The sequence below is a fragment of the Macadamia integrifolia genome, unplaced genomic scaffold, assembly GCF_013358625.1.
Source record: "Macadamia integrifolia cultivar HAES 741 unplaced genomic scaffold, SCU_Mint_v3 scaffold3269, whole genome shotgun sequence".
Taxonomy (NCBI): domain Eukaryota; kingdom Viridiplantae; phylum Streptophyta; class Magnoliopsida; order Proteales; family Proteaceae; genus Macadamia; species Macadamia integrifolia.
Window position 1 is genome coordinate 2,984 of NW_024869348.1, and position 12,017 is coordinate 15,000.

The 12,017-nt window shown below is 46.2% G+C and overlaps 1 protein-coding gene across 1 annotated transcript in view; it reads left to right on the top strand.

The window, feature by feature from the left end:
- The first annotated feature begins 2,282 nt into the window (after positions 1–2,282).
- LOC122067952 (ATP synthase subunit a) overlaps positions 2,283–12,017 on the top strand; it is a 9,900-nt gene continuing 165 nt past the window's right edge. The window contains exon 1 of the mRNA XM_042631784.1: positions 2,283–12,017. This exon is cut by the window's right edge and continues 165 nt beyond it. Coding sequence (XP_042487718.1) covers positions 5,028–5,756 — 729 coding nt within the window. The 5' untranslated portion in view covers positions 2,283–5,027 and the 3' untranslated portion in view covers positions 5,757–12,017.

The following is a 12,017-nucleotide window of genomic DNA, read 5'->3' on the forward strand; positions in this document are numbered from 1 at the left end:
CAAGCTCTATTGGGTCGAATGGAGACTCTTCTCATTTATTCCTTTCAATAAACTAGTCCCTAATGAAGAGAAGCAGGTCAATCCATCTTATTCTTTCTAGCTACTATTCATTGGAGGGTCTTCTATCTCCACATTCCGGTGGATAAAAGCTTTTCTTGCTAGGGTTAGTGATAGAAGGTTGAAACCTATCCTACCCAGAAAGAGATGTGCGCCAGCTACCCCAATTGGGAGAAGCGGATCATCAGGAGTAACATATTCAACGGAGGCGGAACCTTCGGATTATGGGTCGAAAAGGGGTCCTATGATTCGATCAATGGAAAATGGGGGGGTAGGATGCACACCCATGAATCTGTCGAAGTTGACCCACAATCTATAACGTAATCGGGAGAGTCATACTCATACGCCGGGATATTTGTTTAATCCGAATCAGCTCTGAAGCCTTCTCCACGAGGATCTGGATTTGCTGAATTTGAATCAGCTTGCCCTTCCATGACTGGAAAGTAATATCCTTACTTATCGATGGGATAAAGAGTCAGTTCGGAATGGATAATCGAATTAGCTCGCTCTTCTACTCACTCTTCTATAGGTAGCCTTCCCTTCCTTCAGTCGATCAGTCAGTCTAGCCAATAAAGTAAAACGAACTAGAATTTCTTTCTTTTTTGTAGTCCGGTAAGGTAGTAGGTCAATCCTTCCTGTCCAGTAACTAAAAAAAGAACTAGCCTTCTGGTTATTCCCTGTGGTCAATCAGTCCAGTCAAGAGAGAGACCCGACCCTTCCCTTTGCCTTTTTTCTTGTCGGTAAGTCTAGCCAATCCTGTAACTCAAACGAGAGTATAAGTGAGCTATCCTAACAGAGCTTCAAATAAGAATAAGATGTTGAGTTCAGGATCCCCCTTGCCTAAGAGAGAAAAGAATCTAAAGAAAGTGGCATTTCATATTGTTATAGAACTCTAAAGGAATAGGTGAAAGAACTCTTACAGCCGCAGCGAGCACCCGTCTTCCTGAGACGGAGCGAGCTAAGGCAACCTCAAATGCAAGTCAACAGGGATAATCAGTCCTGTTTCCCAAAATAGAATACCCGACTTACCTTCTTCTGTAGGTCGTACTAGGATTAGGATCGTTAGGAAGTCAAGACTAAGGGAATGAAGAAATGGTTGATCTATTTAAGAGAGTAGTGGAACAAGTTTTTTTGAGCGTAGGTCGCTAACAAAGGAAATAACAAGATACTAGTGAAGGGAAAAGTTCCGTTCTATAAAGAGTCAAAAAAAAAGGAAGGTTAGAGAAGCCTTCGCCCCAAGCTCTTTCACTCTAACAAGAATAGACTAGACTCTACTAGAAGTGATAAGACTAGCCTGTCTTTGCCTTCCCTTGTTGTTTAGGACGGTAAGTCTGTCTGTTAGGTAGGTTAGTTATAGATGCCTTCCTTCCCTGAAGTGGGTAAGTCACTCTAACGCTAATGAGACTAGAAAACAATACTTCCTTTCTTTCTTTAAAGACTTGACTCGACTAGACTAGACTAGACAACATTGGACTTGAAAGAGGGCTTCTCTTTTGAGAGTGGGAAACCCCAGGCCTCAAGCCGGTGCGGAAGGTAAAAGAAAAGCGGGCCCGACAGTTAGGTAGCCGATAGATTTAGTGAAAAGGTTCAGTGTCCTCTAGGGGAAGCTTTTTTGTCCAATTAAGGTAAGGTGACTGAAGATTCCGGTACACCTGTTGAGTTCACCCGTTGCTTGTTGCTTCTCGTTGATCAGTTCGCCTCCGCCTACTGCAAGGTGAGTTCGATAAGATTAAGCGGTACCTGATGAACCCACCAGTACTGGTCCCATCAACGCCGGGAAGGCCCCTGTTGTTATATTCCCGGCTTTGGTTGCTTTCCCCTAAAGGCAAGTGCGTAGGCTTCTTGCTCGTTAGCGATCCGTTTGATCCCCACTAATTAGGCGGACGACAGGACCCATAGTTCAGGTAGCGAAGTTCATCTCGATCTGGGTAAGGCTCTTATTTTCTCGTTTAGTTTAGCTTCCCTCTTGTGGGTAAGTAATTAATCAACAGAAGGTAAGAGGAAGGGCCATTTATGAAACAATTCCTTAAGAATTCATGAAAGCGTAAGAAATGGAATTGAATTTCCGATGAGTTGGGTGAGGGAGAGCCTCAACGTCAAGCTTTGACCCTGCCGTGGATCAGCTATATCAAGAAATTACTAACGCGGTGGAGCTTATAGCTATCCCATTTAGAAAAATAAAATGGCTGGAACAGCAACAGCTATTGACATTCATCATAGATAAGCAAGTTTTCAATAAGTACGTTTAGTCTCAATAAGGCTAGTCTACGGCAATGAAGCTTCTCTAATGTTGATTCTGAATCTGGCTAAATCATGCTTGGTTCGAAGTCCTCCAGACAGAAAGAGACTCCTTCGGCTATCTTATAAGTGAGTATGGCATTCGGTCACGGTACAAGCAACAGAAGGTAAGAGGAAGGCTGAGCTATAAGTAAGCAGCTACTCCATGGTGGATCAGGACGAGAATGAATCCGGGAATCAAGGGCGAGTGAGAGCTAGAGACCTCCCTTTAAATGAAGTCCATTCGGCCCCATCTTGATTCATCCAAAACTGGGGACTAAAGACTACACCCCCGGGGGAACAGAGGGGACAACTCTTCTTCTCTCCCTTAGGGTGGGTGGCTTTCTTTCACTTCAACTAGGGGACAGGCACCGGGGTTTATTAGTAATCGACCATTTTTACTTCCTTAGAGGAGAAGCCAATGAATTGTGTGATTTGACTGTTCTCGGTAAAGTGGTTAAACAGCTAGTGGCGTGTACCAAAGGTTATCTTGTGCGTCTGTTCGCAGGAGATGAAAAAGGCTTTGATTGTGTAATAGCTTCGTGCTTAGGTCCCTACTTCATTTTGTTTGATAAATGAAAATAGTGTCCATTGATACCAACTAGTTATAGAGTGACCGTTTACACACCTTCTCGGGCCAGTGTAGTGGATCTTTCCCATTATGACAGTGAAACGATCAAAAGATGCCGATTAGAAAGGCAAGGCCGAAGCTTGACTAATGAGGGCTAGTCTTGCTTCTCCAGCTCCACCAGAGCATTTCAAAAGAGCGCTCGGGAATAAAGCCTAATCAAAGCGGGCAAAGAGAAAGATCGTGTAACTTGACAGGTGCAGCCACGACGGCTTGTTCCTCAACCGCAGTAGCTCTTGTTCTTCTTCCTTCTCAGAGGTCGATTCAGCAGCTTCAGTGACCTCCATGGTTAGTCTTTGTATTGCAGGTTCTAATCCTGAGATGGATTCTTGTGGGCCAGCCTCCGGAGGGATAGCTTCGCTCCTGGGTTCCAGGGATGGCTCCATCTCGGTTGTGGATCTAATCAGCTCCATCAGACCGCCTGCCTCCACAGTGAAGCTTCCGGCCACTGCTTCCACAGCAGGACAGGAGTAGAAGTGAGTGCTTCAGGTGGAGTTGCTTCGACGCTCTCAACCTGGTTTGGATCGTTTGACTATGGCTCCGCGTTCTTGACAATCATAAGCTCGATCACGAGGGTCCAAATCAGGGTCTCCATCTCGCCTTATTAAATAAGTCCGGGCAAATCTACATTTTCAGAAGTGTTAGGTATAGCTCAGGAGATGGGATTGGATCCGGAATTAGAATTGGCTCTGCATCATCTGGAACTAAATAAGCTTCGGGGTCTTGATTGAAATTAGAATCTGCATATGGAATTAGAACCGGGCTACCCCATGATCGTGATTGGATCAGAATTAGGTTGTGATAAACCACGCCTTATGACGAAAGGGGAGCATTACGTCCGATCAAGACACCAGTCTGCCCTCTAATCTAATGGAGGGTGCTATGGAAGAAATTAGGCACTGAACTGAGGTTTAGCAGTGCAACTCACTCAGGACGGCCAGACTCCAGTCGTCGGTTTACTGGAAGACTTGCTGAGGAGCTTAGTGCAAGGGAGACCGAGCAAGTGGGAATAAGTTCTTCCAACTGCAGAGTTTTCCTATAAAAACGATGTGAATCGGCCTATGTTAAGTAAGGGGGGAAGTCACCATTCGAAGTGGTGTATGGTAAGAGGACTAAGAATAAGGGGGAAGCGCAGCGATCAAAGCTTTGGTTTAGGGCCCACCTAGGTTTGGTTTAAACGAAAGAAGAGATCTTTCTAGCGATTCAGTTACTAGAGGGTTCCAAACCTAGCCTTCCAATATGAGAGCGAGACAAGCAAGCACGAAAATAAAAGCTTCTATAATATAAATACGGATACGCCCAATACATCGAAACTCATTGCCCATGGATAAAGACCGTTTCGACATCAAAAACAACAAAAACTAAAGCAGTAATAGCGGATTCGGAATTGTAACCAAGCATCCCCATTGGTTCTATACCCGATTCATAACTAGAGCATGCAGCCGATAATGGAGACAGATATATAGAAAGTGTGCAGTGATGGATCTTTATAGGTAGCCAGTCTTTACAACACTCGGCCCAAGCGAGAACCAAGCAAGTCCATAAGCGAAGAAGCAAGTCCTGAGCGCTAGCTGATCTACGACCACCGTTGCTTGTTCGCGGAAGGACTTGCTTCTTTCTGGCGCGCGTCAGCGCTTATGGAGCAAGAAAACTACTGCGCTAACGCGCCGCGCTAGCAGCAATCAAACTACTGCGCGTGCTAACGCGCCCCATGCAACCAAGCAACGGCTGAGCTAGCTGATCGTAGAGCACCGTTGCCTTGACTCTGTTAGGGGCGAAGTAGTTTGATTGCTGGATGCGCTACCGCGCTTTACTTACTCTAAAGGGCGCGCTAGCCGTTGCTTGGTTCTGGCGCGCTAGCGCTCAGGACTTTCTTCTTCGCTGAGGGAGTGGATTCTTTGCTCCCATGCCTTTCTTGGTCGGACCAACCCAACCGGCGATTTCCGACAAGTCTTTCTGAATTTTTAGAGCATGAAGCGGAACTACAGGGATTAAATAAAAAGTGTTTCTTACGATTACGCCCAACAGCCCACTTGAGCAATTTGCCATTCTCCCATTGATTCCTATGAATATAGGAAACTTGTATTTCTCATTCACAAATCCATCTTTGTCTATGCTGCTAACTCTCAGTTTGGTCCTACTTCTGGTTCATTTTGTTACTAAAAACGGAGGGGGAAACTCAGTACCAAATGCTTGGCAATCCTTGGTAGAGCTTATTCATGATTTCGTGCCGAACCCGGTAAACGAACAAATAGGTGGTCTTTCCGGAAATGTTAAACAAAAGTTTTCCCCTCGCATCTCGGTCACTTTTACTTTTTCGTTATTTCGTAATCCCCAGGGTATGATACCTTATAGCTTCACAGTTACAAGTCATTTTCTCATTACTTTGGGTCTCTCATTTCCGATTTTTATTGGCATTACTATTGTGGGATTTCAAAGAAATGGGCTTCATTTTTTAAGCTTCTCATTACCCGCAGGAGTCCCACTGCCGTTAGCACCTTTTTTAGTACTCCTTGAGCTAATCCCTCATTGTTTTCGCGCATTAAGCTCAGGAATACGTTTATTTGCTAATATGATGGCCGGTCATAGTTCAGTAAAGATTTTAAGTGGGTCCGCTTGGACTATGCTATGTATGAATGATATTTTATATTTCATAGGAGATCCTGGTCCTTTATTTATAGTTCTTGCATTAACCGGTCCGGAATTAGGTGTAGCTATATCACAAGCTCATGTTTCTACGATCTCAATCTGTATTTACTTGAATGATGCTACAAATCTCCATCAAAGTGGTTAAAAATTTATAATTGAACAAAAAGCGAGGGTGGTCTACGATCACCGGGTGAGCGATTTTATATCAAATCAATAAAGGCTTTCCTTTGTTTGATTGCTCGTTAGCGCTTTAGTTTGATTGCAGGAGCGAAAAAGGGCAAGGCATCACAATGACACCTGCGCCCTCAACAGCCCACTTAATGACTCTCATCTTGTCTTTCAGTTCGTCCAGCCGTCTTCTAGCTTCGACCAAAACCTTCTCAGGGTCCGCCTGAGGCGGCCTGGCCTCTTTTGCTAATTGGTCTGCTTCTTTATTGAGCTTTCGCGGGAGGACCCTTAAGATAGCGCCCTTCTGTTTCGATTCCTTTTTGGGAGATCTTCGGATGTCTTTTTGATTAGATTGAGGAGCCTTCTTTCTGCCCTGCCGTGTATCCTGTGTCATCCAATGGAGTTCCTTATTCATGCGGACTCTTTCAATCAATACCAATGGGAAGAGTCACAAGGGAATAAGAGAAAGAGGAGGGAAACAGCCAGAGTAACACCTTCATTGCGTTTCCCTACGGCTGACAAGTGGTATCAGAGCCAAAGGTTAGGCCAAGCCATGGCTAGTGGGAAGAACCCGTAGGCTAGTGCCGTCGAAGAGGCTCGACGGGAGCGGACTCGTGATCGTGTGGATCGCCTTGTTACACAACTGAAGGGACAGATTTCGAGCGGCTTCTCTGGAGAAAGATAGGCTGGTCAGGCGGACCATGATGGAAGGCCAAGGACAGGGGGTCGTGGAAGTGTTTCGAGCCCAAATGGGTGGCCTGACGGACGAGGTCACCATACTAAAGAAGGCCGTAAGCAGTGGCTCGACGGAGATGGTTCGAATCAAGCGAAACCAAAGGCATTCGTTGGCACCCGAGATGCTAAGGCGTTAGAGAACAATGGGATATGGAGCGGCTTGTCGGACAACGTCCGAGGAGACGTCGGTGAATACGGCTGCCATGTATCTTGATGGTTCAGCCAAGTTCTGGTGGCGGACCAAAAGACGTAAAGAACGCGGAGCGTGAAGTGCAATTAGATCAATTTGGGGGACGAGTTTCAGGCAGAATTGAGGGTTCCTGCCCGGTTGTGGTCCGCCATGTTGATGAGCCTGAAGCAAACAGGCCCCATACGCGAGTATGTGAAGGCCATCTCTTTCGTAGTTCTCCCTGGACATTTTGGATATGACGGAAGAGGACCGGCTCTTCGATTTCATGAAGGGGCTCCAACCAGCGCCAAAATGTCCCTTTACTTACTAGATAGGGGGGGGGGCGGCACAGGCAGCTAGCCTGCGTCATTGAAAGTACTTAGCCAGGGGGAGTCGAGACCAGGCCAAGGGCAAGGGCCTAAAGTCTCGAAAAGGCAAGGACTCCAAGAAGAAGCCAAGCCTAAGGCCAAGAACAGCGAGCTCAAGATCAGGAGCCAAAGCGGACCGATAAGAAAGAAGGAAGGCTTCATCTGCTCCAAGGCAGAGCGACTGCCCTAAAATAAAAATGGAAACAGTGAGTTTCTTCCGGATTAACGGATCGTCCAACTGGAAATGATAACAGAATGCATAGGTCATTAGAAGGAGTTCCAATAAGCGGATTATTATGGTATACCACCTTACTTATTTCCTCTATGAGGGAGAAACACAATTGAAGAAGCCAAAAAACGTGAGCGCCTAGCGCGATACGGCTTTTTGGCCGTATCTTGCTGGGCAAAACGACAATGTTTGTTAGCCAAGGAAAATGACTCGTGGTAAAGACAAGATAGACTTTGACCATTTAGGAATCTTTTTTTTTTTGCTTAAGCGGCTTTCAAATCTTACCTTTAGCAACGGCAGGAGTCTATCGTAGTGCAATACCTTTAACAGCCCTTAAAGTGTGCGAGTGGCCTCCGAAGGACTAATACTAATAAGGTAGTGAGATTGAAAGGTCCGAAGGACTAAACTTCACCCAGTACGCAACTCGGTTTTCCGCCTGAACGATCCTAGCGTACGGAAAAAAAAGAAGTTCATTAGTCCTTGTAGTCAGAAAGAAGAAAGCCAAACAAGCCGTTTCACCCCTGACTATAAAGCTTCTTTCTTGCGAGGAAGCCCTCCGTTACACTAGCCTTAAGCTAATGACAGACATAAGAAAGCATTAGTCCAGGCCTAGAAAGAAGGGAAGGATTAGTAATAACAGAAAAGTCGTAAAGCCACGGTGTTCTCCTGTCGTCAATCTTCTTAGTCGTTGTCTCCACTAGCTGTAGGGCGAAGAAAGGCATTCAGCTAAGAGCAGCAGCAACTAGAGCATCCCGTCTGAAGGCCGAGGGCAGGAAAGCAAGGCAAGTCTGAAGGCAGAAGCTTTAAGAGATAGGGGAGGAACGGTATTAGCTGTTTCTGTTATTAGTGCCTTAGCGGGTGTTTCCCCTTTAAGAGGAAGCGAGAAAGCTTCAAAAGGCTAGTCCGAAAGAGCTAACTAAGGCCAGGTTAAGGTGGAGCCAGAACAGGTGGATTGGCCAGATAAGCTTTTATCTTCTCGAAGTTGAATCTACGGTCGGGCTACTACCAAGTGCGTATCGCGGAAGGAGACGAGCCAAAGACGACCTGTGTGACAAGCAAGCTACGCACCTTCTTGTACTTCCAGCCAAGTAAGGATTGGAACTGTTCAGCTAAAGCAAAGTAAGGTATTGTGGCTGTTGAGTTAGAGCTAGTAGCTAGGGAGCTAAAGCGAAACTGGAGCATCTGATTAGGCAGCGAGCTTGACTGAAACAAACAGGTAACCCAGTAATCTAATCCTCTAAATTTGTACCCTTAGCTTCAAGCTTCTAACACCCTTTGGAACTTGCAGCTAAGTAAAGGAGCTGTAGCTTTGCTGTTCTGAGTTAGAGCTCAAAGGCCGCTATTCCTGATCGCAGGAAGGAGTACGGCCTTTACTTATCTGAGTAAACTAGCTACTCCAGCTAACCCTAACAAGCCAGCTAGTGTCGCTTTCCACAGCAAAAGAGAGAAAGTCGCAGCCCCCGCAGTAAGATATGGCATTATGATATTTTACTCGTGGTTCAAACTTGAACTGTACTTAAAGGGCAGGCTAGTGAAAGCTAAGTAGCGCAGTAGCTGATGTGGAAGTAGCAGCTCGTGAGGTCAGCTAAGTCTTCTGGCAGCTAGGTAAGCCCGCGGAACTAAGGCTCGAAAGCAAAACCAGAAGCGAAGCGAACGGGCGGTAGCTACTTGCTTGTTAGAGGTAGCTTGCTTTGTTAGAAGGATACACAGTAGGCTAAGCGAAGCAACTAGTTTACTTACGGTTTTGATTTCCCTGCCTACGAACTACTACTGTGACTTGAACTCCTAGCTTGCTGGCTAATTCATGAATTAAGGTTGTTTACTTACGGGTGCTAGTTTCTCTGTCATGCGGGCCAGAGCTTTCACTCGTTACCCGGCTACTCACCTCAATTCAGGTTTGCGGACTCGCTGTCCACACTTCTACCGCTAGCTGAACTATGATCTACGAATAGCACTGATCTACGAGCTCACCTTATTCGATCTCTTTTTTTCGTTCTTGAAACATCCACTCCTATACCGCTAGCCCGAACCGCTGGTTTGCGAACTACTACCGTAGCTCTCTTCCCCGTCTTGCCATCTGTTTACCCACTCGAACAAAAGTTCCGTTCCACTCCAGAACTCCAGCTTGGCTTACTTCATTCCCTCTTCGAGCTACCCTTCTATAACAAGTAGCTAGCGCTACCTCTCTGCTAAAACAATCTGATTTACGAGCTAACCTTATAGCAAGCTTCGCTACAGATAAGCTAACTTGCTGGCTAGAGGGGACAGAACAGACTGATTGATTAGTTCTCCTGTCCCCATAGCTTGACCTGTCATCCAACAATCTGCCTAAAGACAGCCAGGTTTCATTTAGCTACATTGGCCATAGAACCTAACTGTAACAACTATCCTTATCCTCAAGGCAGTAGCGGTTCCGCACTTATGTAAAGCTACGTACACATTACTACCGGTCCCATCGTTACAGAGTCATACAATGGGGATACGATCCATCCCTAGACTACCTTTCATTCTTACTAACCGGATACATCTAGCCACGGTCCTGCCACCACCTTGTTATGAAGAGACAGTGGCGATCATCAACGAGCCCTGCCCACTTCTATTCCTCTGAGTTTCAATAAGAGAGGGAGCGGATTCTACCATCTATTCTAGATGCTTTAACAACCCCCCTCTCTCAATTTGGTGGGTGGTCGGATGGTTCAACGGTGGTATGGTGAATCGAATCGGTACCATGCATGCCTCTCCCTCGTTCCCGGTGGTCGAGCTGATCGTAGACCACCCTCTTGATTTGGTAGTGGTCTACAAAGGCCTCTACATACAGGGGTCGAGTATGGGGATTGCGAATGTCAAAATCATTCTGAGTGATGGTAATTGGTTGGGGAGAAAATAGACTTCCCACCATAGCTTGCAAACCTTCAGGTGGAATGGAATTAGGGACGCTTGCTTGTGCTAGCCTTTGCCAGCCCGATGGACTTGTGAAGTGGACAGAAGTTCCATAATCGAGATCTGGGCAGGTAAAGGTTGTACTAGACATGAGTTCTATGCCATCTTCACCCCAGCCCCTACTAACTGTACTGCAGAATAAGCTGCAAGATGATTTATTAAAGATGATCTAAAGTACTAGGGCATACCCCGGACCATCATCAGTGATAGGACCCTAGGTTCACTGGGAGGTTCTGGACAGAAGTGTTCAAACGGTTATTGGATCTGGGGGTCCAAGCTCAACTTCTCCACAAGCTTCCACCTAAAGTACGAGCTTCGTCCTTAGCCCGGAACTCGTTCAACGCTAGAGAAGTCAAGTAAGGATGACTATCTTTTAAGGGCTCGCTTCATCGCTCGCTTGACTGAACTCGTTGGAAGAAGGGAGGCAAAAAATAGATTCCCGGGTATAAGGAATAGAGAGGGTTAGGATCACGAGATTTTAGGGAAAATGAAGAGGAATAAAGAACCTTATTAGGCTTAGGCTTACAGCAGGAACTCGAATAACACCGGACTATCTCGACGAAAAGGCCTGACAAGGGAAGGAGGTGAATACTCGAAAGCCAAAGATCTATTTCGTCTCGTCCCTTAGTCCCGTCAGTAAACAGTCTTTTTTTTTCTTCTGGCCCGAAGTCCCTTAGTTGAGTGCCGTCAGCCCTATATAGTAAGTGGGGGAGATACTTCCTGAACCCTTCGTTCAGTCGGTATACGTGTTTTAGGGTCTTAAGTACTGTAGCCGCCTCCCCGCTTTCTGTTCGTTCAGTCGCCTCACTAACTCCGTGAAGGAGCCCTCCTGAACTCGTTCACTTCGTGAACTGCTAACGGAATACCGACTAATGGACGAAGGACCTATAGCTAGGATTAGACCACACAGCTTGCTGTGAGATGAGACCGAGACTAGAGGTTCCAACTCGAAACCCTAAGAGAAGAGCCCCCACTATACAATAATCTCCCCGACGGTACAATAATCTAAAAAACTAAAATATCATTTTATAGACTATACTAGCTACGTTCATCTACTCCACTCGCTGCCGGAGGACAGACAGAAACTACTCTAGCTGGAACGAAGGCACGAGCCCCTACAAATAATCGATATTCGTCACTCTTTCCTGACGCCACAGCCTATTTCGAGACTGGAAGGGCTGTTATACTAGCCAGCATTCCCGCACTAGTTATCGAGCCTGTGGTGTGGGGGCGAGTCAATAGTCAATTAACAACGAGGCTGTAGTTTACTAAGAAGGACTATTGCGACTAATGACGCTACCCCGGAGAGAAGGAAGGCCACAAACAAGAGCCAAGTTGACTATTAGCAACGCTGGAGTTTGGCTTGGCCGGCTGAGGGTTTTTAATTCGCTTCTCTCTCTACTTTAACACTTCGTTCACTGCTGGCCCGGAGGTCTTCGATCCTTAATGCACTAGCCAGTTAGAAGGATTTGAACTATTACTGAACCGGCCTTCGAGACGAAAGGAACGAAAGCAGGCAACATGAGTATGCTACTTCCTGCGAGAATGGCCCTCCCTACTACAGACTACGCTCGGAAAGTCGGTGATAAGCAAGAAGAGAAGAGAAGAATTTGAAAGAAGAAAAGAGAAGTCCCGAGAAGTACTTCACTTAGCCTTTCTCTAGTAGCTTCGCTACCTCCTTCCTCACTACGCTTCGCTTGACTTGAGTTGGGAAGAGTCAAATTCATATTCTATAAAACTCCCCGTAATGCTTGTATTCCCTTACTGAACGGAAGGAACGGTTCCCCTACTCGCTTG